This window comes from Elaeis guineensis, chromosome 10, assembly GCF_000442705.2.
Source record: "Elaeis guineensis isolate ETL-2024a chromosome 10, EG11, whole genome shotgun sequence".
In the NCBI taxonomy this organism is placed as follows: domain Eukaryota; kingdom Viridiplantae; phylum Streptophyta; class Magnoliopsida; order Arecales; family Arecaceae; genus Elaeis; species Elaeis guineensis.
The window spans coordinates 26334169-26360712 of NC_026002.2; the positions used below are offsets into that span (position 1 = coordinate 26334169).

A 26544-nucleotide genomic window follows, 5' to 3' on the forward strand; every position below is an offset into this window, starting at 1 on the left:
TTGCCTCCCTTTATTTCATAACTTCTCTCTCTCCTTTTGAATTTCTCTATGTATCTAATTTCTACATAGCTCCGTTCCCTCCCCTTTTTTCTGTTGCCTTCTCTTTTTCCTCCTCTCTACTTTAGGTTGCTATCCTCTCTCTGTTAATCTTTGAGCCACCATGACCTCTTGTCCCCTTTTCTTCTCAATTGCACATTGTTAGTAGTTACAATATGATCATATTGGGTTAAAATACACCAAATAAGCAAACTGATGCCAATTTCTAGCAATAGGCATTGATATCAGCAGGGTTTTTTTTTTTTGGTAATAAAATAAGAATGGGGGTGACCAACATAACAACCCCCTCTGAGTGTGACCATGAGGGCCCCCATCTCGCTGGAAAATATTCGTTATGGGGCGACAACAAAGATGGCTCAGCCCTTCTCCACCATGTCCAAATGGATCAGACGAGTACAGCCTCCCAACCCCACCTCAACACACGGAGGATCAGATACCATATCTTTCCCTCCCCGCACAGGCATCGGAGAAATTAATCCCCTCATTTAAACGACTCTCGCAGGCTCAGACCTGCGATGCAAGGAAAAGATGCCAAGACCCATTCCACCCAGGCTACCACCGTGATGGTATATCAGTGGGGTTTCTCTATCCCTTTTTCTCTCTACTTTCCTGCATGATGACTTCCAAATTTGATAGACTCCCCCTTCCTCCTTAAAAATCTCTCCTCTCTCTTCCATTCCAATGTGATTGGCTCCCCTTCTCTCTATATATGATCACTGTTGGTAAACTACTCTACCAACATCAATGGTCCAACCATGCTCTCTTGGCATTTCCCAATGGCATAATCTTGATGTGCTTCTCAAAAGCGAGTCGTCTAGTGACAACCTGATTTACAATTTAAAATTTATTTTTTATTAAAGCTTAAATAATACTTGATGATCGTATGAAGAAATTTTGAATTAAGGCTTCATTAATAGATAATTGTGTGGCCAACTAATGAGAGTTCCAAAATGACTGGTATAGTTTAGCAAAACTTCTTAAAGCAAGGATTTAAATGCAAACAGAATGGCATAGTACCATTGATCACATATGACTCTAACTTGAAACCAGCATCAGTACAAATGCAAAATCATTAGAACATAGAACAGAGGCAATTCGCATCCAAAGAGGAGGTAGGGGGCCAGCATCGAAAACATGGAAGATATGAGTTTGCATTTCACCTACAATAGATGGAAGAGGCCTAAGAATGGAGTTGAGATTATGAAGATTGGGTTTAAGAGAGAGAACTAGAATGCTATAGAACATGGTCAATTTTCCAACAAGGGTTTCTTCAAAGAAAAAAAAAAAAAAAATCCATTAGCTGCCGCTAGAAACTACATTGAAATTGTTCATCTTATGGCTTCCAGCGCTTCCCTGTCTACTTACTGTACTGATAGGTACAGTGCACCATTTGAGATCAAAATTGGTCCTGTATTTCTGAGTCTTGGACCACTTGACCTCGGGCATGCATATCAGGACTTGAGAAGATGCACAATGGATGGCCTTTTACCTCAATCTAGTTCAATATAGATTAGTGTGGTCTCACCTAAATAGAACATTACATAAGACAATGTGATCCTTGGAGCATCCTTTAGAAGACAATCAGAGAATCTATGCAGCACTGACACCAGATCACAAACTAATGTGGGAAGAAAAACCCAAGCAGAACCTGGCATTCCTTGGTGGACAGCTTGAGAAGTAAAACATGTCATCACATTCAATAACATACGGAGAGGAGAAAACTTCAATGGAATCCATGGTGACTACTGATTAGTTACAAAATGGAATTTAATACTTGACAGCAACTTATAGAAACGGAGCAACACCTGAAACCTACCTATGCCTTGAATAACCTTCCACCTGATTTGTACACCTCCTAATTCATAGATTCACCTCATACATATTCGCCGGTACAGTCAATTAGTTTTAATTTTCCTTTCTTAACCTGATCACTTGCTCTCCTCTTTGGAGAGGATCTGAACTCCTTTGGATGGAGTTTGTACTACTGCTGTCTTTCTTGTTTTTGGTGCATCTGACTTTAAATCACTAATAGAATAAAGGAATTAAGCTAATGAGGATAAGAGATGAATCAAGCTATATAGCGACTAACATGATAAGAAGCTTATGTGGTATGCTGTCCCTACTTCAAAACAAGCAATTACATAATCCCAAGGATAATGGCAATCCTTTAATGGCTCAATCCTTCTACATATGTAAGGCAATGATACACCAGAGAATGAAACTCTCAATCACGACAAAATGCTGCATCAAATCCTTTGTACCCCAGAAGAACACGCACAGAAGCACAAACCTCTATTTGGAGAATTGATAGTTTTATGGTTGCTTCTTTTAACTCATCCAAAAGTAGTTAAGAGGAAAACTGGAAAGGAACAGAAGCAACACACCAACAATCTGATATGACATGTGGATTCTGACGTCTCAACATTCTATTGGGGTCTTAGAAGCCAAACCCTTAATTATATGTCTGCACTGGAACCTGGGATAAGAATCAAAACAAGTTAATATTTATGCTTGAGTAATATTTGAATGGAGCAGGTGATGTAAATTGTGTCACTGGACAGTTGAACAAAATATGTATATATACCTGACTAATGAAGTTCTTTTTCAACATCCAATCTCCAATAGTTGAAATTATTTATATTTATTCTTTAGAGCAACAAGGTAATAATAAACTAGTCTAACAAGAGAACTTGACAACTGTAAGATACAACTTGTATCATGCCTAGATTCTAATTTTTTGAAATTAGATTTTGCCTCTATTCAAACATCATCTCAGCCTAACCTGCAATAGATGGATACAGATAGGATTGCCTGCAAAGACAGGTTAGTTGGTTTCTACCAAAAGAAGTTATAGCATCATTGTTTCCTGTGCTTTGAGAGCCTAAACTTCGACCTGAGTTTAAAACTGCAAAGATGCACCCACATCTGATGAGAAAGTTTATACACGAAAGACATCAAATTTCTTTTGCCTTTGGTATCCTAAAAAGTATGTAAATTCATTCTATTATCATAAATAAAAGAATGCTTCTAAAGTACAAATAGGCCTGTCCTCTCTTTGTTTTGGGCCAAGTTGCTGGAAGGAAAAAATATTCTCAGACTACACAAACACATGTAGATCATGCAACAATAATTGAAAGTCACAAATGAGATTAAGTACCAGATGACATCATTCAGAGTGGAATCTGAGAGGCAAGAGGAACTTGCAACCTTTGAAGTATGTTGTGAATCATTGATGACTCGATCTGGAATCTTACACTTTATATTCAAGTTGAATGGTGCAATCTGTAGTGTTGCTACAAAATGAGGAAAGTTCTATAGATGCACAGCTGCAGGAGAACGTGAGCATAGAAATGCTAGAACACAAGAAATTGTCTAGTAAACAATAATACCTTCTTGCTGTAATGGAAATCACGCTTGGGCAGGAAATGCAGGGGTAAGTTGAAGGTACTTGTACTTTTGACCAGCAAGAACAATTTAGATGGGCCTGTAAATAATTTAGAACTTTTCAAAACAGAGTTTGATTAATCTTTTGCATAGAAATAAAAATGGCATATCAACAAAAAAACCTGCATAGGAAGAACTCCCTGCACCACTTGATATTAGGGCTCGAATAGCCTGTTCATAGTTCAAAGTTAACAGAAGGGGAAACCATTTCCCATGAGGGAACAAAGAATATGGCAGTAAGAGAAATTAACCTTTCTTGAAAGAGCTTCAGCAACTTTACTCTTAGTGCTGTCCTTTGCACTTCCATAATCAAATTTCCCATGGAAAAATAACATCTGGTAAACATGTTGAGGTCGTAGAGGACTTGCTCCAAGAACCATAGTAACTCCCTGGATGTTAGGCATTTCATCCAGTGCCCCTTGAAGAGCAGAAAGTAAACTAGAAATGGAATTCATCAATTTTTCCAGCCTCTTGATTCCCTGTTTCACCTCTCTTTTTCTCAAGTTATGCTTCCTCTGAAAAGACGGCTTCGATTCTATAGGTTTTAAAACTGTCTCTTCCTGAAACCGGACAATATTATGATCAGAATATTACATCCCAAAAATTTTAATTCTGAGAGATTGTTAACATACCAAGCTTTTATGCTCTTCCTTTAGAGTATCATATTCATTTTCAAGGTGCTGCAAAATCCTGTAAAGGGGACAGCAGGAACATTATAAAATATTTCAATTCATATTCAAATTTAATTATTGCATTTCTGTGAAAGGCAACAAGAATAACTATGGCGAATACAAATTCAAATAGATGAAGAATTTCATGCTTGCTAACATTAAAAAGCTCTTTAACAATCTTGCAGAGCATAAATGAGGCTTTCAAGGAACTTTTATACTTTGGTTGCTGATTTGCTGGTGATATCTAAAGATTGCATATTAATAAAAATTTTACTATTCTTTCAAAAATTGCCAAGTTTTATTTGAATAACATCTTTTATATGTTAGAAAAGATATGCATGTTTGGACATAATTAAAGATCATAACAATTCATAAAGTTATGTGCTTTTTAAATTTGAAATAACAAATTATGTTTTTACAGATTTATATGTTTGGCTATGTGGTGCTAATCCAAAAGTTCTCAAATATAATAGAATCAGAGATTCTACTCTTACAGAATTTTCTCCCATCTTATCATTTTCTGTCTTTCCGATTTTGATCATTTTACATCTCACAGACAAACACCTCTTATCCAGAGCTCAAGTACTGGAATGGTACTGGCACCTGCATCTGTTAGGTACCAACATGGCATTGGATGCCATCAAAATAAAGGCTACACCAACTATAATATGTTGATATGATATGGTACCAAGGGGCATATCAAATAGCAATGTTCTACGATACAACCAGTGAGGACTGGTACAAACTAGCACTTCAATCCTTGCCTCACATAAAAAATAAAGGGTATCCCAATGCACAAGCCTCTTGCCGCTGCAAAGTCTGGGAAGAGTCTAATGTATGCAGCCTTACCCCCACATGTCAAGAGGCTGTTTCCATGTTCCAACTTGTGACTCCCAAATCACAATGGAGTATCATTATCTTTGTGCCAAGAGCTGCCCTTTACAACCCTTTCCTCATATAAAATATGAAATCTAATTCAAAAATTTTGAATTAAAAAAAAAAAAGAGTCCTGATTTTGAAATTAAAAACCTTCAAAAGCAGCCTAAAATTCAGATGAAGATGTTCTTCAAAATGAAGCAGGAAAACTTAAACAAATCAGACCCAAGTTATGGAAGGATGTTTTTTTTTAAAAAAAAAAAAGAAAAAAGAAGAGTAAGAGGGGGAATATACAAAAGAAAAAAAAAAAAAAGAAGAAAAATCAATACATGAATCTTTACTCGGATTCTTTACGTCAAAACCATAGTCTGTATATTATACTTCCGGTTTCCAAGTTTCTAACATACTCCCAAGCATCCCTGCTCAAGGATCTAAATCAAACTTGTTGGTTTCAAAATTAGTCCTCACCTTATAATTGAGTTATTAAAATATAGGGTACAGAATTCTCCAAAAACTCAGCAAGCATTCAAGATCCCACCTCTCATAAAAATCTTAGATAAGAAGACCAGAAATTTGTAGCTTACTCACTTATATAGGTTTAGGAAACCAGCAAGGAAAATATATTGATTCCCCATTATTGCATATGCCATATTGGTGGATATCATAACTGTTTTTGACTCCATAAACTTTAGTATATTGACAACTAAAAAAAAGAACCCTACCCCATTTGAGTTATCAAAGGCTAGATATTTAAGCAATTAGATATGCCAAATTTAAATGACTTTGTTCAAATTATTCCTTTCTCAAGTATGAAATTAGGAATGACATGTTGCATATTCATCTTAAGTCTGAAATATATGTTCCAGAAGCAAACAACCATACACATTATATCAGTTGAACCAATAAACAACATATAACAACCATCAATCTGCAACTACAAGCTCTGTCCTCATTTTTCGGGTTTTGTTATATGAATCCTTCTTTGCATTCAACTCCTATAATATTAAGGGCCCTGGTATAATGAGTCTTATAACATTCATGTATGATGGTTTAGGTCTTCCTCTCCTTTTCCCAAACTCTAATCCTCCAACACTAATGCAAGCACCTCTTCCTTACCAAGTCATCCTCAGATACACAAAAACACACACACACATTTTGATTCTCTCACTTATCATCAAGCACACTATGCAAGAAATGCAATATGATGATGCCCAGTGTGACCAGCTAAGGCATCAGTTCAAGTAATTTAATCATCAGAAATTGAATATAGTCAGAAGAGTTCCTCCATGGTGCTTTGGCAAAGAAACCAATCAAGCAACAGGTTTTGTGGAAGAATGATGGGGCAATACCATTGCAGCATGCCTTACAAGAAACTTTGCAAGAAGTAAAATATATAGAAGATAAGAAAGGAAAGCCTCAAGAAACTCCTGGAGAATAAGACAAAATAGGGTATCAGCAGTGTCTGGTAGTTATATAGGTTGAGACTTCGATAAAACTGGTGGCGGACAAAGCGTTTATGATACTGCCCTGAACTAATATGGAAACACATATAGGAACATCATTGATAAGGGTAACATCAAGAATTTTGCATCTTAACAGCTTAGTTGCCAATTTGATGTAAAGATGGGAACAAGCCTAAGCCATGTCAAGTTTTATGTGACCGTAATGTGTCTGATTCCCATCTCAGCACAGTATGCATGTGCAAGAAGGTGACTACAACTAAATTTAGAGAATATGTGTTTACTTATTCCTCAATTTCCCTTTTCACAATTGTTTATGTAGGATTTGGAATATAAAATTTCCATTATGTTGATTAGGACATCCACTAGCATGTGGAGATATTGTTCTAATTTAGTGTCTCAGATTGTTTCTTGCATTGTTCCTGAGGATTTAATCTTCAGGAAGGCCTTTGAAAGTTCTTTTTTCTTGCTTTAATTTTTTTTCCCCTTTTCTGGTACAATGAACCCGAAAATCTCAATAAGATAAAGAATCCAGGAACTTCCTGGAAATTGCAGAAAACGCTGAAAGAAAGATACATCTCAAGTGGTGGAGAAGTTAGAGAACAAATTCCAAGTTCCCAGATAAACAACAGATTCAAGCCACCATAAGGGTTTAAAATTGAGAAAGAAACCAAAGTCGAAATTCTCGTCTATCCAGAAAATAAATCATGAGAGATAAGGCATGCTGGTCTCGACATTCGTACCAGCAAGGGGATACGATGCACAATTTTGATTAAGCCTGTCACTTTTCTTTGATTTGTGATGTATAGAAACGTTTTCACCAAACACACTTTCAGCATCAATAGATCAACAAAAACTCTCTTTTTTATTTCTTTTTTTCTCTAACGTCCCTCAAAAGGATTAAGACTTCCAAAATCCCACAACCCAGCAATCCAACAAAAAATAGAGCCAAAATTAGGGCTTACGAAGGGATCTGGTGGTGCATGTAGAGGACGAAACCGAGGATCTCCTTGACTATGTGAAAGATTTCCGATCTTCCCAAGCCATCGGCAGCTGTTTCGATCTCGGTAACCCTTAAACCGACTCCGCCTCCTTTCCCTCTCGATTCCATTCCGCGCGTCGGGACCGTAGCAGGGACGTCGTCCCAAATTTGAATATCCCTAGCGGACGGAATTCCGCGACCGATGAGGGGCACGTGAAACGCACGTGATTATCAGGACACGACCCCACCCCATTGCCTGGGCCTGGTACTGTACACGAGGCTGGGCGCAACAACGCCGCCCGAGTCCACGCAGGGACGCCGTAGGCCACCACGTCATGCATGAAGTTCTGCCCAAAATCCGAAGGAAAATGAACTTTTAAAGGGCTTGTTTTGCAAGAATATCCTCGTCTGGCCGTGCGCCTGTTGGTCTATGAGAAGAACAAGACTCATGAGGATCTTTTTGTCTTCCTTCTGGGATTCAAGCTTGGAGGAGTGGGGAGGGTTGTTGAGCTGATGTCGACTTTCGCCCTTGTTTCGATCTTGAAGAGTTTAAATACAAGGAGGGATAATGTGGCGAGTGGCTATTGGCTCGGTCCATAGGCCTGGGTCCATCTAATAATTTCTTCGTATTTAGATCTTGTTTTACTCATCTATCTTCGTATCTTATAAAGATTTGCCAAAGTTTCAGCCTAAATCTTAACTTGTGGATCTTCCAGTCTACAAGAAGAATAGAACCAATGGAGATCGTTTTATCTTCCTCTAGGATTCCAACCTGGGAGGAGGGGAGAAGCAGCATGCTTGTTGGGCTGATAGGAACCATGGTTAAATGGACTTTGCAGCCCACTAATCCAAATAGAAATTCAGCCCAAATCCTACTAGATTATCCAAATGGACTCTTAATAAACCACTGTTTGGTAAACATGCTATCCAAATTGTCTTCTAGTTTTTCTCCTATTTCTGGATAGGGCCAACATTGGTCAAATTGGAAACTATACTAGGTCAACTCTAAAAAGAGTGCAGATATCAAATCATCGATGCCTTTTCTTTGCTCAACTCTCTATTCTATGTAGAAATGAAAAAATGAAGGTGAACTCTAAAAAGAATGCAGATATCAAATCATCGATGCCTTTTCTTTGCTCAACTCTCTATTCTATGTAGAAATGAAAAAATGATTCAATACACTCTTCTGAGAAAGGAGCATGAGGGAGACAAAAGGGAAAATTTTAGGGCTTGTCTCGGTAACCTAGCAAACTTTAGGCTGAATTTCTTATTAGATTGGTAGATTGGGAGTTTATTTGAGCATGCCATATCAACCCAACACCACCCTAGCCTGAACATGTGGAAAAGGAAAAAGAAGACCACCAAGCTAGGATTTAAGCCAAGAACCCAAACAAGTAGGGATTTAGGTTGACGATTTAGCAGGTGCTTAGAACATGGCCAATAGGCCTAATTCCTACAAGATATTCCTGGATTAATATCCTACCCTCAAGTATTTTTTATTTTTTTAAAAAAAGAAACGGTAGGATTCAAAACCGTGACCCACTGTCCTCTTCTTCCCCATTTTTGACAATGATCTCTCTCTCTCTCTCTCTCTATATATATATATATATATATAATCAAGTTGGATTTTAGCTTTTTACGTGCAAGCGGCCCAAACCCAACCCTCAACCCAGTAAGACTTGGATTCTAATTTTTAGAACCCAAATCCCATCAAATTGCTTATCTTATTCATTCTTCATACTCAATCCATATGTTTCCAGCGAGATTCGAATTGAATGAGCAGGTTATCTACCTCCATTGACACCCCGACTCCTATGGTCAGACCAAGTATCATACAACTGGAGTCATTGGCCAGGAAATTCTGACAAGCCATTGGCAACAACTGAACCATGGAAAGTTCGAACTCTTTTGATTGTCCCTTTATTGTTCTTGTGAGGTCATGCAAGCTTACCTCCTAATTAAAGCATAAACCAATGTTTTCAGAATCAGACCGGATATCAAACCAAAATGAAAAAAATGTAAGGGGTCAACCGGGTCAACTGACTGGCCCGATCCATTGACCCATGACATCAGCATGACATGGTCGAGGAGGGTGAGGAAGAGGGGGAGGAGGGTGCAATTGTGTAAGTCATCCCAATCACCAAAGTAAAATAAATAAATAAATAAATAAATAAACATTCATCTCTCTCCTCACTAAAAATCTAAAAGGGGTGGTATTAAGGAAATCTTATATAAGGAAATAACAAATCATTCCTCCATTAAAAGAAATACAGAAGGTAAGATTTATATACATGTTTTTCTTGTAGTTTTCTTCTTGGAAACATCAGGCTTCCACTTTTATCTGCGGTAATGATTGTTGATGGACATACTAAATATTACAATATATTATATAGAGACAGTATCAGTAAGAATGTTGATATCTGATCCTACTTCTATATTTTTTATAAAAAATAGAGCTTGATAAAGAAGTACTCTTTGCATATAGGAAAAACAAAGTATTTGAAGCCATAAACCTATGGACAAAAATCCAAAAAGAGGAAAACAAAAATGACCAGAGTAAACCGAGACAAAGATTGAAAGATAAAAAGTGAAACTCATCGGAAGAGGGGAAGCAGTTGCTTTGAATTTCCCCTCCTCTGGAAATCCATCGGGTTGAGAGCGGCAGCTACCACCTTGACGAGGACTTGATCTTCCTTCACCTCTAGGACCCACTTCACCTCTAGGACCCAGACCCCCTTGCTGAACTGCAAGACACCGGCGGCTCTGTACTCGTTGTACACCCAAGCCTCTACTCATTGTACACCCAAGCCTTTATTTGGAGGGGATTTCTAAACCAGTCGAAATGGTTTCTACCGAAGGAGTAGACTGAGGGCTTGCTACAGAGACTCTGAGAAGAAGGCTCTTGCAAGCTTGGATTCTTCATCCAATTCTCCCACAAGATCGCCTATGGAGAGAGAGGAAGGCAAGAAGGTGGGTTTGAGAGAGGAGCTGAGGCTCTGGGAGGAAAGGCGGTGGGTTTAGATAGGTGTGGTGGACTCTGAAGACACGTCGAAAATGAAGAGTCGGCACCGATCCAGAATACCCTCGGTGGTTTTTTATCCACAAATGATTAACCTATCATCCGACTGGTTCATCACGGGCCAACCGATTCACCAATCTTTTACAGGTTGAAGATCAACCGGATCCAACCCAAGTTCCGCTCCAAGAATAAAACTGATCCCTGATCGACCGGTGGACCTGACCGGTCCGATCCGATTATGAAAACATTGACATAAACTAAAATTTACCAATTGCAATGAAAAGAATTCTAACCATGCACCCAAAAAAAGAAAAAAAAATAAAAGAAAAAGATAAAGCTTCAAAAATATATACATGCAACCAAAGAATACAGAAAACTGACATGAAACCACACAAAATGTTCAATCCTTGGTCATAAAGCAAGGGGGTGAAAGAAACAACAACAGATGCAGAAAGAAGATAAGAGTATTCTGGACTCAAGCTATTTCTAACAGATTAAGGTAAACCTAAAGAATTAAGCTCAAGCTTATATATTTTTGGACTTAACCAAAAGAATTAAGTTTAAGAAGAATAATCACCGTGCACATTTTTTTTAGTCATTAGATGGTACCTTGATATGACCACTAACCTGCATCAAAAATTTGGAAACTACCAGTGCATAATAGGCAGCATCATTTTTTTCCACATCTCGCACCACTGATTTAATGCTGACATGCCAGTTCAGATGGTAAAATTGCTGAGAGCTATTACCAATGACCTGAATTCTAGCTCGCCTTGCACTGTTTTAAAGTTTGTTAACTCAATAAATTGGAAAGGGGGGGAATCAACATTTATCTTGAATATTTAACATGCAAAATGTGACAAGCTTCAAAAAAAAAAAAAAAAAAAAAAGAAAAGAAAAGAAAAGAAAAGAATGTAACAGAAACAGGAGACTCCAAGTCTGACACAAAAAGAGAAAATGAAAGAAAAAAAATCCTTCTTAAGAAACTGCATTTGCATCAAGCCTTTATTGAATTTATCAATTGTTACAGGAATACCAGATTTACATATGGGAAGCCATCAGCTCTGAATCTAATCAAGTTTGCTGGTTGAGGATGGCAACCGTTTATATACAAAAATATATACTTGAACTGCTGCAAGTTTGGGTCCATTGTGCAGTGAAAAAATACAAAGCACCATCACAATAAACAATGAAAAGTTTTGGTCCTTCTAAAACTCAGAATCCCCATCAAATTTCTGATATTTTAAAAATTTAGATTGTTAGCCATATATGGCACACAAGAATCTGTCCTCAAACCATCCTTAAAATACGCCATCTCAAACAGTGATGTAAAACAATCAAGATGGTACTGTTAACACCATTCTCACAGAACTCCTCAGAAAATATAAGACTGCAAGAGCAGTTTTACATCCACAAACTGAAGAAATATTAAAACGTTCTCTGAACAGCTCCAACACAGCATGACTGGACAAAATGGCTCAAAAATAGAGCACTATTCTAGTCCATAATTATTATAGGTTAAACAGATAAAATTCTCTGGCAGTTATTGGGAAAAATGCATGACCTACAAGACCCAGGCACGTTGATCATTCGCCACATATCCTTCAAGCCATGTCTGATGGACATGCACCCAGACAAAGCCACCCGGATTTTCAGGCTGGCAAATAATGCAAATCAGACATCTCAGATATAGAAGCACAACATGCCAAAATGAGAACACATTATAAAGCACAGTATATAAGAGTAAGAAATCATTCTTGCAATCGGTTTACCTTTGATTTCAGAAGAACACTAGTCAAACAACATTGCCGCCCTTCATCTGCAACAAAAAGACCAGCAATGATGAGGCATGTCTCCATGGAAAAAAAGGGGGAAAAAAAAAAAGGAGAAATGGAACAGATAGAACAGCAGCATTCTCCAATAACCCTTTAAGCAAAGCAATAGAATGGCACCACTGTTAAAAGCTGCCTTAGATTGGCAATGGCTACTACCAACTTCTGTACCAACTGGAAAAATGTACAATACAGCATGTTCACATTGCTGAGTCATATAACTCCTAAATTTTTTCCCTTTAGCTTTTAACTGATCTCACCATCTAAAGCTCTTGCTGTTTCTTTCAAAATTCAACTCTGTAGGCCACACTCCAGTAGATGTGCTTCCTTGCATTGTATTTGTATGCTTGCAGTATTTTTCAGCAGTGGATTTCAAATGATGACTAATCTGTGTTAACCTTCCAAAATCAGGAAGGCTACTGTATCACAATGCAAATTAGTCCCACTTTATGTACAAAGGGCAAAAGCTTGCACCTTTTAATTTCAGCCTATAGAAGGTAGTATACTTATACATACTTCTAACCACCATAGAAAGGTATACGTCAACAGAGGCACAAAGAAATCATTCAGATCATGAACACAATTGCCTTTTAAAGCCAACAAAACTTTTTGAACTTCAAGAAGAGCACAACTCTCAAAAAGGCCTAGCACCCTAAAGATGAATACTCAAATTAGCCCCACGTCCATCCTCCACCACTATGAGAAAGAAATAAGGGAAGAAAGAACATTTGCTCCACCCCCACGACAGCAAAACACATGCATAGGTGCATGCAAGCACCAGCACACACACCAAGAGCCAAATGCACATGCAAGCATGCCCAAGCATATATTAATGCATATGTGCATGCATGCTGACATGCTTGTATACAGCGACATGCACATGAAGATTAGTAGAGTGCCTGAAGAATGAAAAGAAAAACAGCATAAATACTTGTTGCTCATTAAGTCATGTTATCAAGCAGGTAACTTGATACCAGGACTCTTTAGATCATCTCCTCCTTATGAATGAAATGTCTGCCTTTTTCATGCTCATTCAAATAATAATAATTGTTCGCAAAGCCATTGGTTTGTTATCAGCATCCAACTCGTAAAGCCAAAAATTACACATCGTCCCATGTGTCCTAAAACTATCCATGGCACAAATATCATAGAAGTCATTGGATCTCTCCACATGGACCTTTTCTCTTCCAACAACACTAAAATATAGCAGGCACCAAATTCTATGCAAACTCACTACAATTCACTTCCCTCAACACCAAAACATGATCTCCACCTACCTACTACATAAATTCCCTCACTGCCTCCCCACACTCCTATTAATTTCTCTAGCAAATATGTATCTTAGATTTTATATAACTCATTACTTTTACTTCTTTAATTTTGTCTTGCATATATTGGATGGGCTTTGGTTTAGAGCGATCCATCAATTATATTGAGTCTTGTGGAATTCAATTTTATACTAAAAAAATTCCATGAGCAAACCTGACTACTATTCCTAGTTTTATCCCTTATAAAATGATATCTTCTTTTCTTACTACATACATTATGCATTATGTTGTTTTATGCCTATCATAGGTGACAGAAAAATGTAATTACCTCCCAATAGGAATTAAAAATTGAATAAGCCTGCTTCTAGAGCATAAATATACAACTCAGCGATGAAAGACTGATTTTAAGGGAATGATTATTGTGATAATCCGGCCCAATTGAGGCCCAAAACCAGCTCAAAGCCCACCCGAAAGAAAAAAAAAAAAAGAAAGAAAAAAAAACAGAGCAGGAAGACTCTCGATCGGAGTCTTCCTCTTCTCCGATCAAAAATCGGAGTCCTAGGGCCATTAAAAGACCCTAGGATGAACCCTATAAGAAACCCCTCTCTCTCCTCTTTGGGTAGACCCTTTAGTCGCCGTCGATTGCCGGAGATTTTCTCCGATTTTCCCGTTTGAAGCCGTGACTCCTCGACCCGTGTTCGCCGCGATTTCTCGCCGGTGGGGGTCACCGGAGGTTGTGGTAAGGTCTCCCTCCTCTCCCTCTCTTCTCTCCCTTCTTTCCCGTGCCGGTGAGCACGATGGCCGGCGACGGGTGTCGCCGGATTTAGTTGGAGAAGAAAACCCCCTGTTCGCCGCCTCTTTCCTATGATTTTCCGGCGCCGACGGTCACGCCGACCGCCGGCCCTGGTCTCTCCGAACCCGGGAGAGCCGGTCGTTGCCGCCGGCCACCACCGGCCATGAGATGGCCGTGATCGGCCGATCAAGGCACGGGGACCTCAAGGTCCCCTGTTTCGGCCCAATGAAAGCCCGGGAAGAAGAAGAAAAGAAAAGAAAAGAAAAGAAAAAAGAAAAAGGAAAAAGAAAAGAAAAAAAAAAGAAAAGAAAAATATAATAATAAGAAAAGAGAAAATTTTCCTCTCTCCCCTCTTTTTTCCCTCTCTTTCTCTCTCTCTATTGTCTCTCTCTAAAAAGAAAAAGAAAAAGAAAAAGAAAAAGAAAATATATATATAAATATATAAAAAAATAATAATAATAATATATATATATGTGAGAGAAAGTTTTTCTCATCTCTCTCTTAAGTCTTTCTCTCTCTAGAATTAGACTTTTTCTCTCTACCTTCTCTCTACATTCTCTCTCTAAAATTTCTTCCTATTTTCTCTCTCTAGACCTTTCTCTCTCATTATAGATTTCATCTCTCTAGGGTCATTCTCTCTCTCTGATTACATCACAAACCCTAGGATAAACTCGAGATGAAAATATGATGATCTGGAACTGCTCCGAAATTCGTGCAGTAGATCGGATCCCGATCCGATTCTTTTTCGAAATTGATAATATCAATCATGGTTAATCTATATTGAGTCACCTTGATATGACCTCTGATGATCTCAATCGTGATTGCCATTTTTAAAAGATACGAAGATTCTCTCTCCACTTTCTCTCTCTACTTTCTCTCTCTAAAAAAAAAATCCTATGAATCCCTTATTAGGCTATCTTCTTCACTTTTAGGGACCTATGACCTTAAATCAGGTTAGAGCCGAAGGGAGAGATTTATTGGACTGATTATCAAATCGATCATTTCTTTATATTATGTAATTTTATTAAAAAATATAAAATTTATTAATGATTTAATATTTTAAATAGGACTGTCTGATTCTTTTAAGGAAGATTAAAAGGTCCTGGATGATCGAGGTAAGTAGATCCTATGCTCCTTATTTATTTTTTTAAATGATCATGTTTTTATGCAAAGAATTGCTATTGATGAAATCATAATTTTTCATAAAATAAGGATCGGCATATGTGATATGAAAAAGCATGTTTTATTATGAGCATTGATTTCATAAATATGTCTTATGAAAATAGCATGATTATGAAACATGAATTTCATTGTTTTTCCATCTATGTATATGTATGCTTTAAGAAAAGATATAATGATTTCAAAGGCTCTCAGATGGCTATGAATGAATTCCTTCGGGAAGGTCGACATCCGAAGCTAGCATCCACACGAAACATGGCCCTGCCAGCGGGTATAAAGTTGGCACATGAATTAAGAACTTTGTCGATTAAGAAACATGGCCCTGTCACGGGTATAATAGTGACCTTAGCAAGAATGTCTTTGAGCAATGTTTTGAAACATGACATGAATACATGATGAAAATGATTTACGATTCATAATTGTGAAATATACATGATTTATGCATGCATGATGAGCTTATAACTTGTTTTATTATATGCTCTATGAAATATTTATTTTTGCAATAATTGTTATTTGCTAAATGATACATCATCATAGAAAACTTATGCTTGATCCGGTAAGGAAGCGGAAGTCTACTTACTGGGCTAGTGTAGCTCATATTCTTTTTGTTTTCTTTTTGTTTGAACAGAGAAATAATGTTAGGATCGGCAAAAGGAATCCAAGCTTGAAGATCGGCATAGCAAGCTGAAAAATTTGACAACAGAAGTTTAATTTATTTTATAATCATGAATTTGTAGTTATTTATGAATGTTGAGATTCGGGTTAGTACTTGCTTTTGGATTTAGATGCTCTGAACCCATATTGGTTCGATTATTTGATGAATAATAGAATTGAATCTTTTTATTTGACGGATTTTAGATGATTATGATGAATTGGCTTCGTGTTATCGTGGGTTCCATCCCTCGGTAGCATGGCCGTGTTATGTCCCGGATTTGGGGCGTGACATTTTATGGTATCAGAGCTTAGGTTATAATCTTTGGAGATTATGATATAAATAATATAAATGATTAGGATATGATAGATTAATATCAGAGCTTAGGTTTAAGATCATTGAGATTATAAAGTGATATCAAAACTTTATGTATGATCAATAGGATGTGACCGAGTGGAGTATAATGGATAACATCAGAGCTTAAGATTATGATCATTAAGGACGTGATAGAATGATATAAAGTTTAGGTTATGATCACTAGAGAATATGACTTAAGTGGTATTTGAGCTTAATGTTATCATTATTCGGGATTGTGACTTTAGTGATATGTGAATTTGAGGCTAAGATCATGAGGAACATGATAGATATAAAAGAAAAGATTCAATAATTTGATTTCAAATCAATAGGTATTATGATGAAATTTATGCATAAGTGGCATATGATGTCTATAATAGAATTGATGAGTTATATCTTAGATTTCAATTAGCAAGGTTGATCTGAGTACGAGAAGTGTTGACCCTAGAATGAAGTGGGAGGTATTGATATATTATGTTAGGTATATTTGATGACATTGGAATGCTAAACCTATATGGATAAAGGACATGATAACTTTGCTGATTTTGATGTTAATTTTTTTTACAAAGAAAAGTTGGTTTGGAAGTTATCTAAATGATTATAAGGTAACTCGAAGGTTAACTCAAATTAATTCTAGACATATTGGATTCTTGAGGAGTGATGAAGCTTATGTAATAAGTTCAAACATAGAAGGGGAATGAAGATTTAATTTTGATGTGCTATGTTTAAGAGATAGTAATAACAAGAAAATCTTAAATTTTATCGTAAATTGTATATGAAATATGAAAGTTGGATCTATCTTTGATTGATTTAATATACAAAGATATATTTTTTATTTTTGATAGACTTAGATAATTTGGTAAGTTGAGATCAGAGTGCGCAGCAAAAGCGTGGTGGTCTGAATTGATTAGAAATATTAATCTTTTAAATTTAAAGATATTATGAAATACGTTAGTTGGAAATAAGGAAGGATTTTACTGATAATAAATGGATGCTAGAAAAAAAAAAAAAAATTTCCTCCGAATTATTGATCGAAAAGAGCAAGTTCTAAGACGGCGTATCATTCCGTATGTAAAAATTCATTGGAGTAATCATGAAGAGAGAGAGGCTACTTGGGAGCTTGAAGACGATATGAAGACGAGATATCCACACTTATTTGAAAATGAAGGAATGTTAAATTTCGAGGACGAAATTTTTTTTAAGGGAGGTAGAATGTGATAATCCGGCCCAATTGAGGCCCAAAACCAGCTCAAAGCCCACCCGAAAGAAAAAAAAAAAAGAAAAGAAAAAAAAACAGAGCAGGAAGACTCTCGATCGGAGTCTTCCTCTTCTCCGATCAAAAATCGGAGTCCTAGGGCCATTAAAAGACCCTAGGATGAACCCTATAAGAAACCCCTCTCTCTCCTCTTTGGGTAGACCCTTTAGTCGCCGTCGATTGCCGGAGATTTTCTCCGATTTTCCCGTTTGAAGCCGTGACTCCTCGACCCGTGTTCGCCGCGATTTCTCGCCGGTGGGGGTCACCGGAGGTTGTGGTAAGGTCTCCCTCCTCTCCCTCTCTTCTCTCCCTTCTTTCCCGTGCCGGTGAGCACGATGGCCGGCGACGGGTGTCGCCGGATTTAGTTGGAGAAGAAAACCCCCTGTTCGCCGCCTCTTTCCTATGATTTTCCGGCGCCGACGGTCACGCCGACCGCCGGCCCTGGTCTCTCCGAACCCGGGAGAGCCGGTCGTTGCCGCCGGCCACCACCGGCCATGAGATGGCCGTGATCGGCCGATCAAGGCACGGGGACCTCAAGGTCCCCTGTTTCGGCCCAATGAAAGCCCGGGAAGAAGAAGAAAAGAAAAGAAAAGAAAAGAAAAAAGAAAAAGGAAAAAGAAAAGAAAAAAAAAAGAAAAGAAAAATATAATAATAAGAAAAGAGAAAATTTTCCTCTCTCCCCTCTTTTTTCCCTCTCTTTCTCTCTCTCTATTGTCTCTCTCTAAAAAGAAAAAGAAAAAGAAAAAGAAAAAGAAAAAGAAAATATATATATAAATATATAAAAAAAATAATAATAATATATATATATGTGAGAGAAAGTTTTTCTCATCTCTCTCTTAAGTCTTTCTCTCTCTAGAATTAGACTTTTTCTCTCTACCTTCTCTCTACATTCTCTCTCTAAAATTTCTTCCTATTTTCTCTCTCTAGACCTTTCTCTCTCATTATAGATTTCATCTCTCTAGGGTCATTCTCTCTCTCTGATTACATCACAAACCCTAGGATAAACTCGAGATGAAAATATGATGATCTGGAACTGCTCCGAAATTCGTGCAGTAGATCGGATGCCGATCCGATTCTTTTTCGAAATTGATAATATCAATCATGGTTAATCTATATTGAGTCACCTTGATATGACCTCTGATGATCTCAATCGTGATTGCCATTTTTAAAAGATACGAAGATTCTCTCTCCACTTTCTCTCTCTACTTTCTCTCTCTAAAAAAAAAAATCCTATGAATCCCTTATTAGGCTATCTTCTTCACTTTTAGGGACCTATGACCTTAAATCAGGTTAGAGCCGAAGGGAGAGATTTATTGGACTGATTATCAAATCGGTCATTTCTTTATATTATGTAATTTTATTAAAAAATATAAAATTTATTAATGATTTAATATTTTAAATAGGACTGTCTGATTCTTTTAAGGAAGATTAAAAGGTCCTGGATGATCGAGGTAAGTAGATCCTATGCTCCTTATTTATTTTTTTAAATGATCATGTTTTTATGCAAAGAATTGCTATTGATGAAATCATAATTTTTCATAAAATAAGGATCGGCATATGTGATATGAAAAAGCATGTTTTATTATGAGCATTGATTTCATAAATATGTCTTATGAAAATAGCATGATTATGAAACATGAATTTCATTGTTTTTCCATCTATGTATATGTATGCTTTAAGAAAAGATATAATGATTTCAAAGGCTCTCAGAATGCTATGAATGAATTCTTTCGGGAAGGTCGACATCCGAAGCTAGCATCCACACGAAACATGGCCCTGCCAGCGGGTATAAAGTTGGCACATGAATTAAGAACTTTGTCGATTAAGAAACATGGCCCTGTCACGGGTATAATAGTGACCTTAGCAAGAATGTCTTTGAGCAATGTTTTGAAACATGACATGAATACATGATGAAAATGATTTACGATTCATAATTGTGAAATATACATGATTTATGCATGCATGATGAGCTTATAACTTGTTTTATTATATGCTCTATGAAATATTTATTTTTGCAATAATTGTTATTTGCTAAATGATGCATCATCATAGAAAACTTATGCTTGATCCGGTAAGGAAGCGGAAGTCTACTTACTGGGCTAGTGTAGCTCATATTCTTTTTGTTTTCTTTTTGTTTGAACAGAGAAATAATGTTAGGATCGGCAAAAGGAATCCAAGCTTGAAGATCGGCATAGCAAGCTGAAAAATTTGACAACAGAAGTTTAATTTATTTTATAATCATGAATTTGTAGTTATTTATGAATGTTGAGATTCGGGTTAGTACTTGCTTTTGGATTTAGATGCTCTGAACCCATATTGGTTCGATTATTTGATGAATAATAGAATTGAATCTTTTTATTTGACGGATTTTAGATGATTATGATGAATTGGCTTCGTGTTATCGTGGGTTCCATCCCTCGGTAGCATGGCCGTGTTATGTCCCGGATTTGGGGCGTGACAATTATAGTTGCTTGTACTTGCAACACATAAGCACCTTTTCCAAAATACGTTCAAAAATTCCATCTACCCCTGTTCATGATGCTAGATATTTAGTCAAGGCTTGAGAATAGTTTATGCAAAAAATTAAAACATATAGCTTCATAGTTTAAAATGGAAAATGAGAGTTTCATAAAAGTCATATGTCAAAAATAAAGTTGAAAGATGGAAAAAGAAACAGGTATCAGAAGTAACACAAACTTAATTAATGACGGTTAAATTTTTAAACTCACCAGCCAACTCCCACTTATCAAACTTCACCAGCCAAGCATCTGAACTGATCTCTGAAGTGAAAACTTTATCAACCCACACTCGGAACTGTTTTCCTTGTTTATCACCATAGCATGATCCAAATGCATTGATGAATTCTTGAAAAGAATGCTCAACTCCAGAGGGATGAACAACTATTCCAGTTGGATGCTGTCAAACGCATATAGCCATTAATTAGTTTATACAAATTGTCAGAAAGCCAGATGGGATACCCAGAGAGATCATGACTTTAAAGCACTGGAGAAACCTATAATTGCATTCTGTTTGACAGCCAGATATGGTAGCCATAACCATTGGATGTTGTAAAAATGAGCTTATAAGTTTATAAAGCTATCAAAGAGTCAAAATAGCAACTCCTTAAATGGTCAGTAGGTGATCAAAAGATGTATCTGAGAGGATTCTTCTTATGAAAACACAAAATGACAATTCTTGAAAAGCATATACTACAAGTACAGTGAGAAAAAGAAGAAATGAGAGAAAAAAATTAGATAATTATCATACTTACACAAGTAGTCTTCAAGTTTTGGATATGCTCTTCAGACTTTTCAACTTCTGCCCGATGCCACCTCTCATACAACAAGTAAAACTTGACTACTTCATAGGCAGGGCTGACATTGTCTGTCTTGCAACATGATAAATCCGTAACATCTCTCGGGGATGTATTGGGACCTAGCTTAAAGTGGCCAACAGCTTGGATAATACCAGCAGCACATCTTTCAGTTGCATGAATTATCTTAGGGTTGTTTTTGGCATTTTCTGCGTACCATTGTAGCAACTCCTCTTGGGCATTTTTGACCTGAAATTTAAGAGGGTACATATTATAAAATTGATATGCTAGCTCACATCCGTTCATGCAGAAGACTCTACACTATTCAAGAATTTAGCAAATTTCTTTCAAACGACCCACCATGACACCATAAACATCTGGAATACTGAACAATTCAGCATCATTGCCAGAGTCACCACAAACAAGAGTATTAACAGGTGGTTTGCCATCTGACTTGAACTTTTTAAGCAAATAAGCAAGAGCTTGTCCTTTGCCGGCACCTTGAGGTAATATGTCAAGATCCATTCCACCACTGTAAATTATTTTCACATCCAACTGATTGACAAGGAAAATGAAGAAAAGAAAAAGAAAAGTTAGTTGTCAAGTTAGAGGAATTTTGCAGTATTTCAAAGAAAAAAAGGGAAAAAAATCTTTGGTCTAAGGAAGGGGTTTATGCTATAAATTAAGATTGCCATCTTCCGGTCCCAAGTAGTATTACCCCGCGTTTCTCTAGACATTCTGAAAGAGACTTCACAACTTCTTGAGCATGTGCCTTGTCTACGTAAAAGCTAACCTTGTGGGGTCGTTGCTCTGTTTCTGACTGCACATACATTTTTCAAATAAATCAACCTCCAAATTCTAGCATAATCACAAGCTCATCGACAATATAGTGCAAAAGAACAACATAAAAAAACAAACAGTTACATGATTTTACCTGAAATGACAGTTGGGGAAACTTTGATGTTTCCTCTATGACAATGTTCCGATCCCATTTCTGATTCAAAACATTCTCCCAGCCATCATCGGGCACCATTGATTCACCATATGTTATCTCCGTACCAACCGACATGATTGTTATGTCTGGTGTCAGCATGGGCTTCTCTTTCCTTAGCTGCTTGTAAAGTGTAGGTGATCGGCCGGTCGAGAAAACCAACAGAGAATCGTGGCGGTAAAGGGATTCCCACAATGCATTGAACCTTAGCAGTGAGAGATTCTCAGGATCATGATGATCAACCTGCAAAGAGAAATGAACTTCAATGACATCAAATGGGCATCGTTACAATTGAATCCATGTAATGGATGAGGCTGAATCCAGACCGCACCATCGTATGATCAAGATCTGAAACAATCATGAGACGGGCAGGACCGTTGAGCCTATTCATTTTTCTTGGTAAGACTACACAAAGCCCTGCAGATATCAGCAATTAGATTCTTTAGTGCCAAAAGTTCTTCTTTTCCTCTCATAATTTGTTTCTCGAGTGTTGACAAGAATATATGGATTTTTCATCATGAAAATTAGGTTTTCGAGGATCAGCAACAACCTATCGAATTTTCTGAAAACCTGATTATGGAGTATCCATGGAGCACATCAATTTGCTTACAAAGTTATTGTATTATTTTTAAGTATACACAAGGGCAAAGCACTCTAGAAATTGAGAAATCATACAGATATCCGGAAAAAAAAAAAAAGAAACAACAGCAGAAATGGAATTAGCTTCAGAAAAAGGAACTCCCACCGATCTTTAGATCAAAAATAGAATATCATTGGTTTATCTAGTTAATTTAGCCAAAAGGAAATTGAGAAAACAGTCTTTAAGTTTTGAGGAAAAGGAAGAAAACGAGTAAATTAATAGCAAAATTAGAAACAAAAGTGAAGGGCGATAGTAGAGAAGATGGAGTGGAAGGATTACCAGATAGTCTCGGTGTGGCTCGAGGAGATCAGGGATCGGAATTTTGATCGCCGGGAGTTAAAGGTAGGGCTTTTCGGGTGAGTTTCCGCCTCGCGATGCTGATAGATGTGGAGATGGCGACGGCAAGGAAGGGAAGTTATATTCTCGATCCAAATTCGATGGGGGCGGTTCCTTTCGTAAAGATATCAAATGGGGCGGTAGAGGACAAAACCGGGCAGCGATGTGGGCCATGTGGCACAAAAATTTTTAAAAAAACCATACCAAGATGTGGCACCGCCGCAGCATGATACCGGAATCTATACCGCAGCCAAACTTGTTCGATCCCATTCATCAGGCACTTATATTAGAATACATCTAAATGAGCAGCTGTCATTATTTATGCACGGTCACATGGTGCATGCAATATAAGATATAAAGTTTTTAGAACGAATTAAGGCCCCAGCAATTCTTGATCACAATTCTATTGTTGCTACTACAGCCAACTAACCGAAAACCCACACATTATGCAGAATCGGATGCACGCAAATAATTTTTTAAATATTATTATCCTACAGATATTACTATATTTTTATTATTATTCGAATTATTATTAATAATAAATTAATATTTTTAAAAATAATATTTTTATTATTATATTAAAAATATTATTTTTTTTTAAATTTTGAAATTAATTTTTTTAAAATAATATGTTGTTATACAAATAGTATTTTTAAAATAATAATAAAAATATTATTTTTTAAAATAATATTTTAAAAAATAATAATATTATTATTATTTTAAAATTAATATTTTTTTGCTTCAAATTATTATCAATAATAAAATAATAATATTTTTTTCTTTTTTCACTCTCTCTCTAAATTTTTTTTTTATTTTTTTTTCTTTTCCCTTCCTCCCGCTACCTCCGCCCCCATAGCGTAAGACCAAGATCATGGCCATCTGTGCCGCCCCGACCATGGCCCCGCTTCACCACCATCCATACTGAATACACAAAAATAATTTTTCTAATATTATCGTACTTTATTATTATTCGAATTATTATTAATTAAATTAATATTTTAAAAATAATATATTTAATATTATTTTAAAAATAAATATTATTTTAAAATAATTTTTATTATTAATTTTTTGAAATAAATTTTTTAAAAATGATATGTTATTATTATTAATAGTATTTTTAAAATAATATTTTGAAAAAATAATATTTTTATTATTATTTTAAAATTAATATTTTTTCTTTTAAATTATTATTAATAATAAAATAATAATTTTTTTATTTTTTCTCTCCCTCTCCAAATATTTTTTTTAAATTAATACACTAAGAAAATAATATTTAAAATTATTATTAGTAATAAAATAATAATATTTTTTCTCTCCCTCTCTAAATATTTTCTTTTTTTCCCCTTCTCTTCCCTTCCTCCCACCATCTCCACCCCTCCACTCCGCTGCATCTCTCGAATCCGATGCCGCCCTTTTGTGGCCCCACTCTATTGCCGTCTCCTCCTGTTCTCTCTCTCGGCTCCGACGAACCCGAGCTCCCATGGCTCCATGCGAGCACCAACGACCGCCCTTCTCTTCCCCTGGCTCTGGCGCCACCAATTTGGCCCGCCTCACCGCCATTCACGCCTAACCTACCGTCCGCACTGCACCCGGCTCCGTGCGACCACTAAACTCCCTCCCCTCTCCTTGCCTCTCCTGGTTCCAACGCCATCAACACCCCTCCCCTCTCCTTCACAACTCCATCCTGTCACTGTCCCCTCCTGTTCCCTCTCCCAACCCCAGCGAACCCGAGCCCTACGGTTCCGCATGAGCACCAGTGACCGTCCCTTCCCTCGTTCGGCTACAATGCCACCAACCCCCTCTCCCCTCCCCTCTTCCGGCTCCGGCACCACCAACCCCCCTCATCTCCTCTCCTTGCCCTCTACCTCCATGCGACCACCACCCCCTCCCTCTCGGACCCCGACGGCTGTCAGTGCAAATACCAAAACCATCTCGAATATCTTTGTCAGGAACGGTGGTGGGGCCATCTCGTTCATCCTTGCCATCGGCTGCATGCTCATCGTCGCCTCCTCCATCACCACCTCGCTGCCACCTTCCATCCTCTCCTCCATCAAAAACTCTGTGTGTATATGAATCTACAGCGATCCTCTTTAATCTCCTAGCAAAGATTCCGATCTCAGTGGCTGCTGTCATCGGGATCTTCTTATCCCTGATCCAGCGGTGATGATCACAACTGCCGTCGACACCGCCTCCAACGGTGGCTCTCCCTTCCCTCTCTCCATATCTTCGGATGTGTCATCAATATCTCAAGAGCTTCGAGCTTCTTTTGAACCCCATAACCCACACCCTGACCATGCCTTCCTTACATGCGACTCGCTCCTTTTTTGAAACCCTTCGTGTGATGTATCCTTTTTGTAGTATACGTGGTACAATAAAACTTATTTGAGAAGCTGAGTTGGCAACACCCCGATGCTTCTTCACAAAATATCGCTATATATATATATATATATATATATATGATATAAATAGTATTCAACTAACGATGGCTATTCATTCTGTTTATACACACACAGATCCCTGGAAGACCAATTCGACTGTACAATTGATATTGATATGATGAAGTGCTTATTTAGATTTTAGATAATAATTACACAAGATTTAAGCAAGATATATACAAATATGAGATCAATTTTAGATTATGATTACTATGATGGAAAATTTGCATTGATTTCAAACTAGTCCGTCAACATAGATTTATACTAAATTTATTTATTGTGATACACGAGTTATAGAATGTCTAGTTTGTTTTAATTGCTTACTAGGGATAATGTGAGTTTGACGTTCAATTAAATATTTTCATATTGTATGCTTCAAAATTTTGTATAAGCTTCATTCATAACTTACATATAAGTATTAAAAACTTGCGTTGGTCAAAAATTGATATGTCCAAACCTTATTCAATAATCATAAATTTCATAATATAAAATTTGTGCAAGTTTGATATTAAAACCCGTTTTTTTTTTTTTTTTTTTTTTGAATCATTCAACAACATTAAGCAAGTTCTACTCTAAACTTGTGCGGCTATTATCTAAAAATTAAACTTGTACAAACTTATTATCATACAACATTTTTTTCTTCTTTTTTCTTATTAATGAGAGAGATTGGAGTTGTCGAAATTTTCTATCAGAGGAGATAAGGAAGGGGGCTAGAGAAAATAGAAGAGCAAGGACACTTGTGCAAGTGTGAGCTAAGACTATGATGGCTTGGGATCTCAAGTTCATCATACATTTGCTGTGTTAAGAAATTTGTACAAATTTTTATAACTTACACACAAGTTTTAAGCAATCCTTGCATAAATTTGTAAAAGATAAAGTTCAGAATATACTTAGCATCATGTAGACTTGCACAATTAATCAATACTAAGAAAACAAACAAGCAACACTATAACTCCTCACAATAGATAAATTAAAGCATGTTGATTG

At 36.9% G+C, this 26544-nt stretch overlaps 2 protein-coding genes across 4 annotated transcripts; both read right to left on the reverse strand.

The window, feature by feature from the left end:
• Positions 1-2199: 2199 nt before the first annotated feature.
• On the reverse strand, positions 2200-7917 carry LOC105059935 (uncharacterized). 3 transcript variants are annotated; one of them, XR_834345.4, is made up of 7 exons: positions 7474-7904; positions 4134-4191; positions 3753-4061; positions 3624-3672; positions 3447-3541; positions 3215-3350; positions 2200-2533 (listed from the first exon to the last, which is right to left on the reverse strand). XR_834345.4 is itself a non-coding variant. In XM_010943456.4 (7 exons), the coding sequence occupies exons 1-7, from the start codon at positions 7617-7619 to the stop codon at positions 2476-2478; spliced, it is 870 nt and encodes a 289-aa protein (XP_010941758.1). In that variant the 5' UTR covers positions 7620-7917; the 3' UTR covers positions 2200-2475. The 3 variants fall into 3 exon arrangements, 2 of the variants coding, with proteins under 2 accessions (XP_010941758.1, XP_010941759.1); XM_010943456.4 differs by having other exon boundaries at positions 3215-3369; positions 7474-7917; XM_010943457.4 differs by having other exon boundaries at positions 3215-3339.
• A 3952-nt stretch (positions 7918-11869) lies between these two features.
• LOC105059936 (sucrose-phosphatase 2) lies at positions 11870-23204 on the reverse strand. The gene is made up of 9 exons (XM_010943460.4): positions 23066-23204; positions 22478-22563; positions 22090-22389; positions 21874-21975; positions 21516-21710; positions 21114-21404; positions 20572-20758; positions 12282-12328; positions 11870-12166 (listed from the first exon to the last, which is right to left on the reverse strand). Exons 2-9 carry the CDS (start codon positions 22535-22537, stop codon positions 12074-12076), a joined length of 1275 nt encoding a protein of 424 aa, XP_010941762.1. The 5' UTR covers positions 22538-22563; positions 23066-23204; the 3' UTR covers positions 11870-12073.
• Between the last annotated feature and the right edge of the window lie 3340 nt (positions 23205-26544).

Coding starts and splice junctions, on each gene's coding strand:
- LOC105059935 (XM_010943456.4), bottom strand. CDS start 7,619: ATGGAATCGAGAGGGAAAGGAGGCGGAGTCGGTTTAAGGGTTACCGAG. Junction 3,673..3,752: donor CTGAAGCTCTTTCAAGAAAG/GTTAATTTCTCT, acceptor AACTATGAACAG/GCTATTCGAGCCCTAATATC. Junction 3,542..3,623: donor AGGGAGTTCTTCCTATGCAG/GTTTTTTTGTTG, acceptor AATTATTTACAG/GCCCATCTAAATTGTTCTTG.
- LOC105059936 (XM_010943460.4), bottom strand. CDS start 22,537: ATGAATAGGCTCAACGGTCCTGCCCGTCTCATGATTGTTTCAGATCTT. Junction 21,711..21,873: donor AATGTCTAGAGAAACGCGGG/GTAATACTACTT, acceptor CTTGTCAATCAG/TTGGATGTGAAAATAATTTA. Junction 20,759..21,113: donor AAAACTTGAAGACTACTTGT/GTAAGTATGATA, acceptor TGCGTTTGACAG/CATCCAACTGGAATAGTTGT.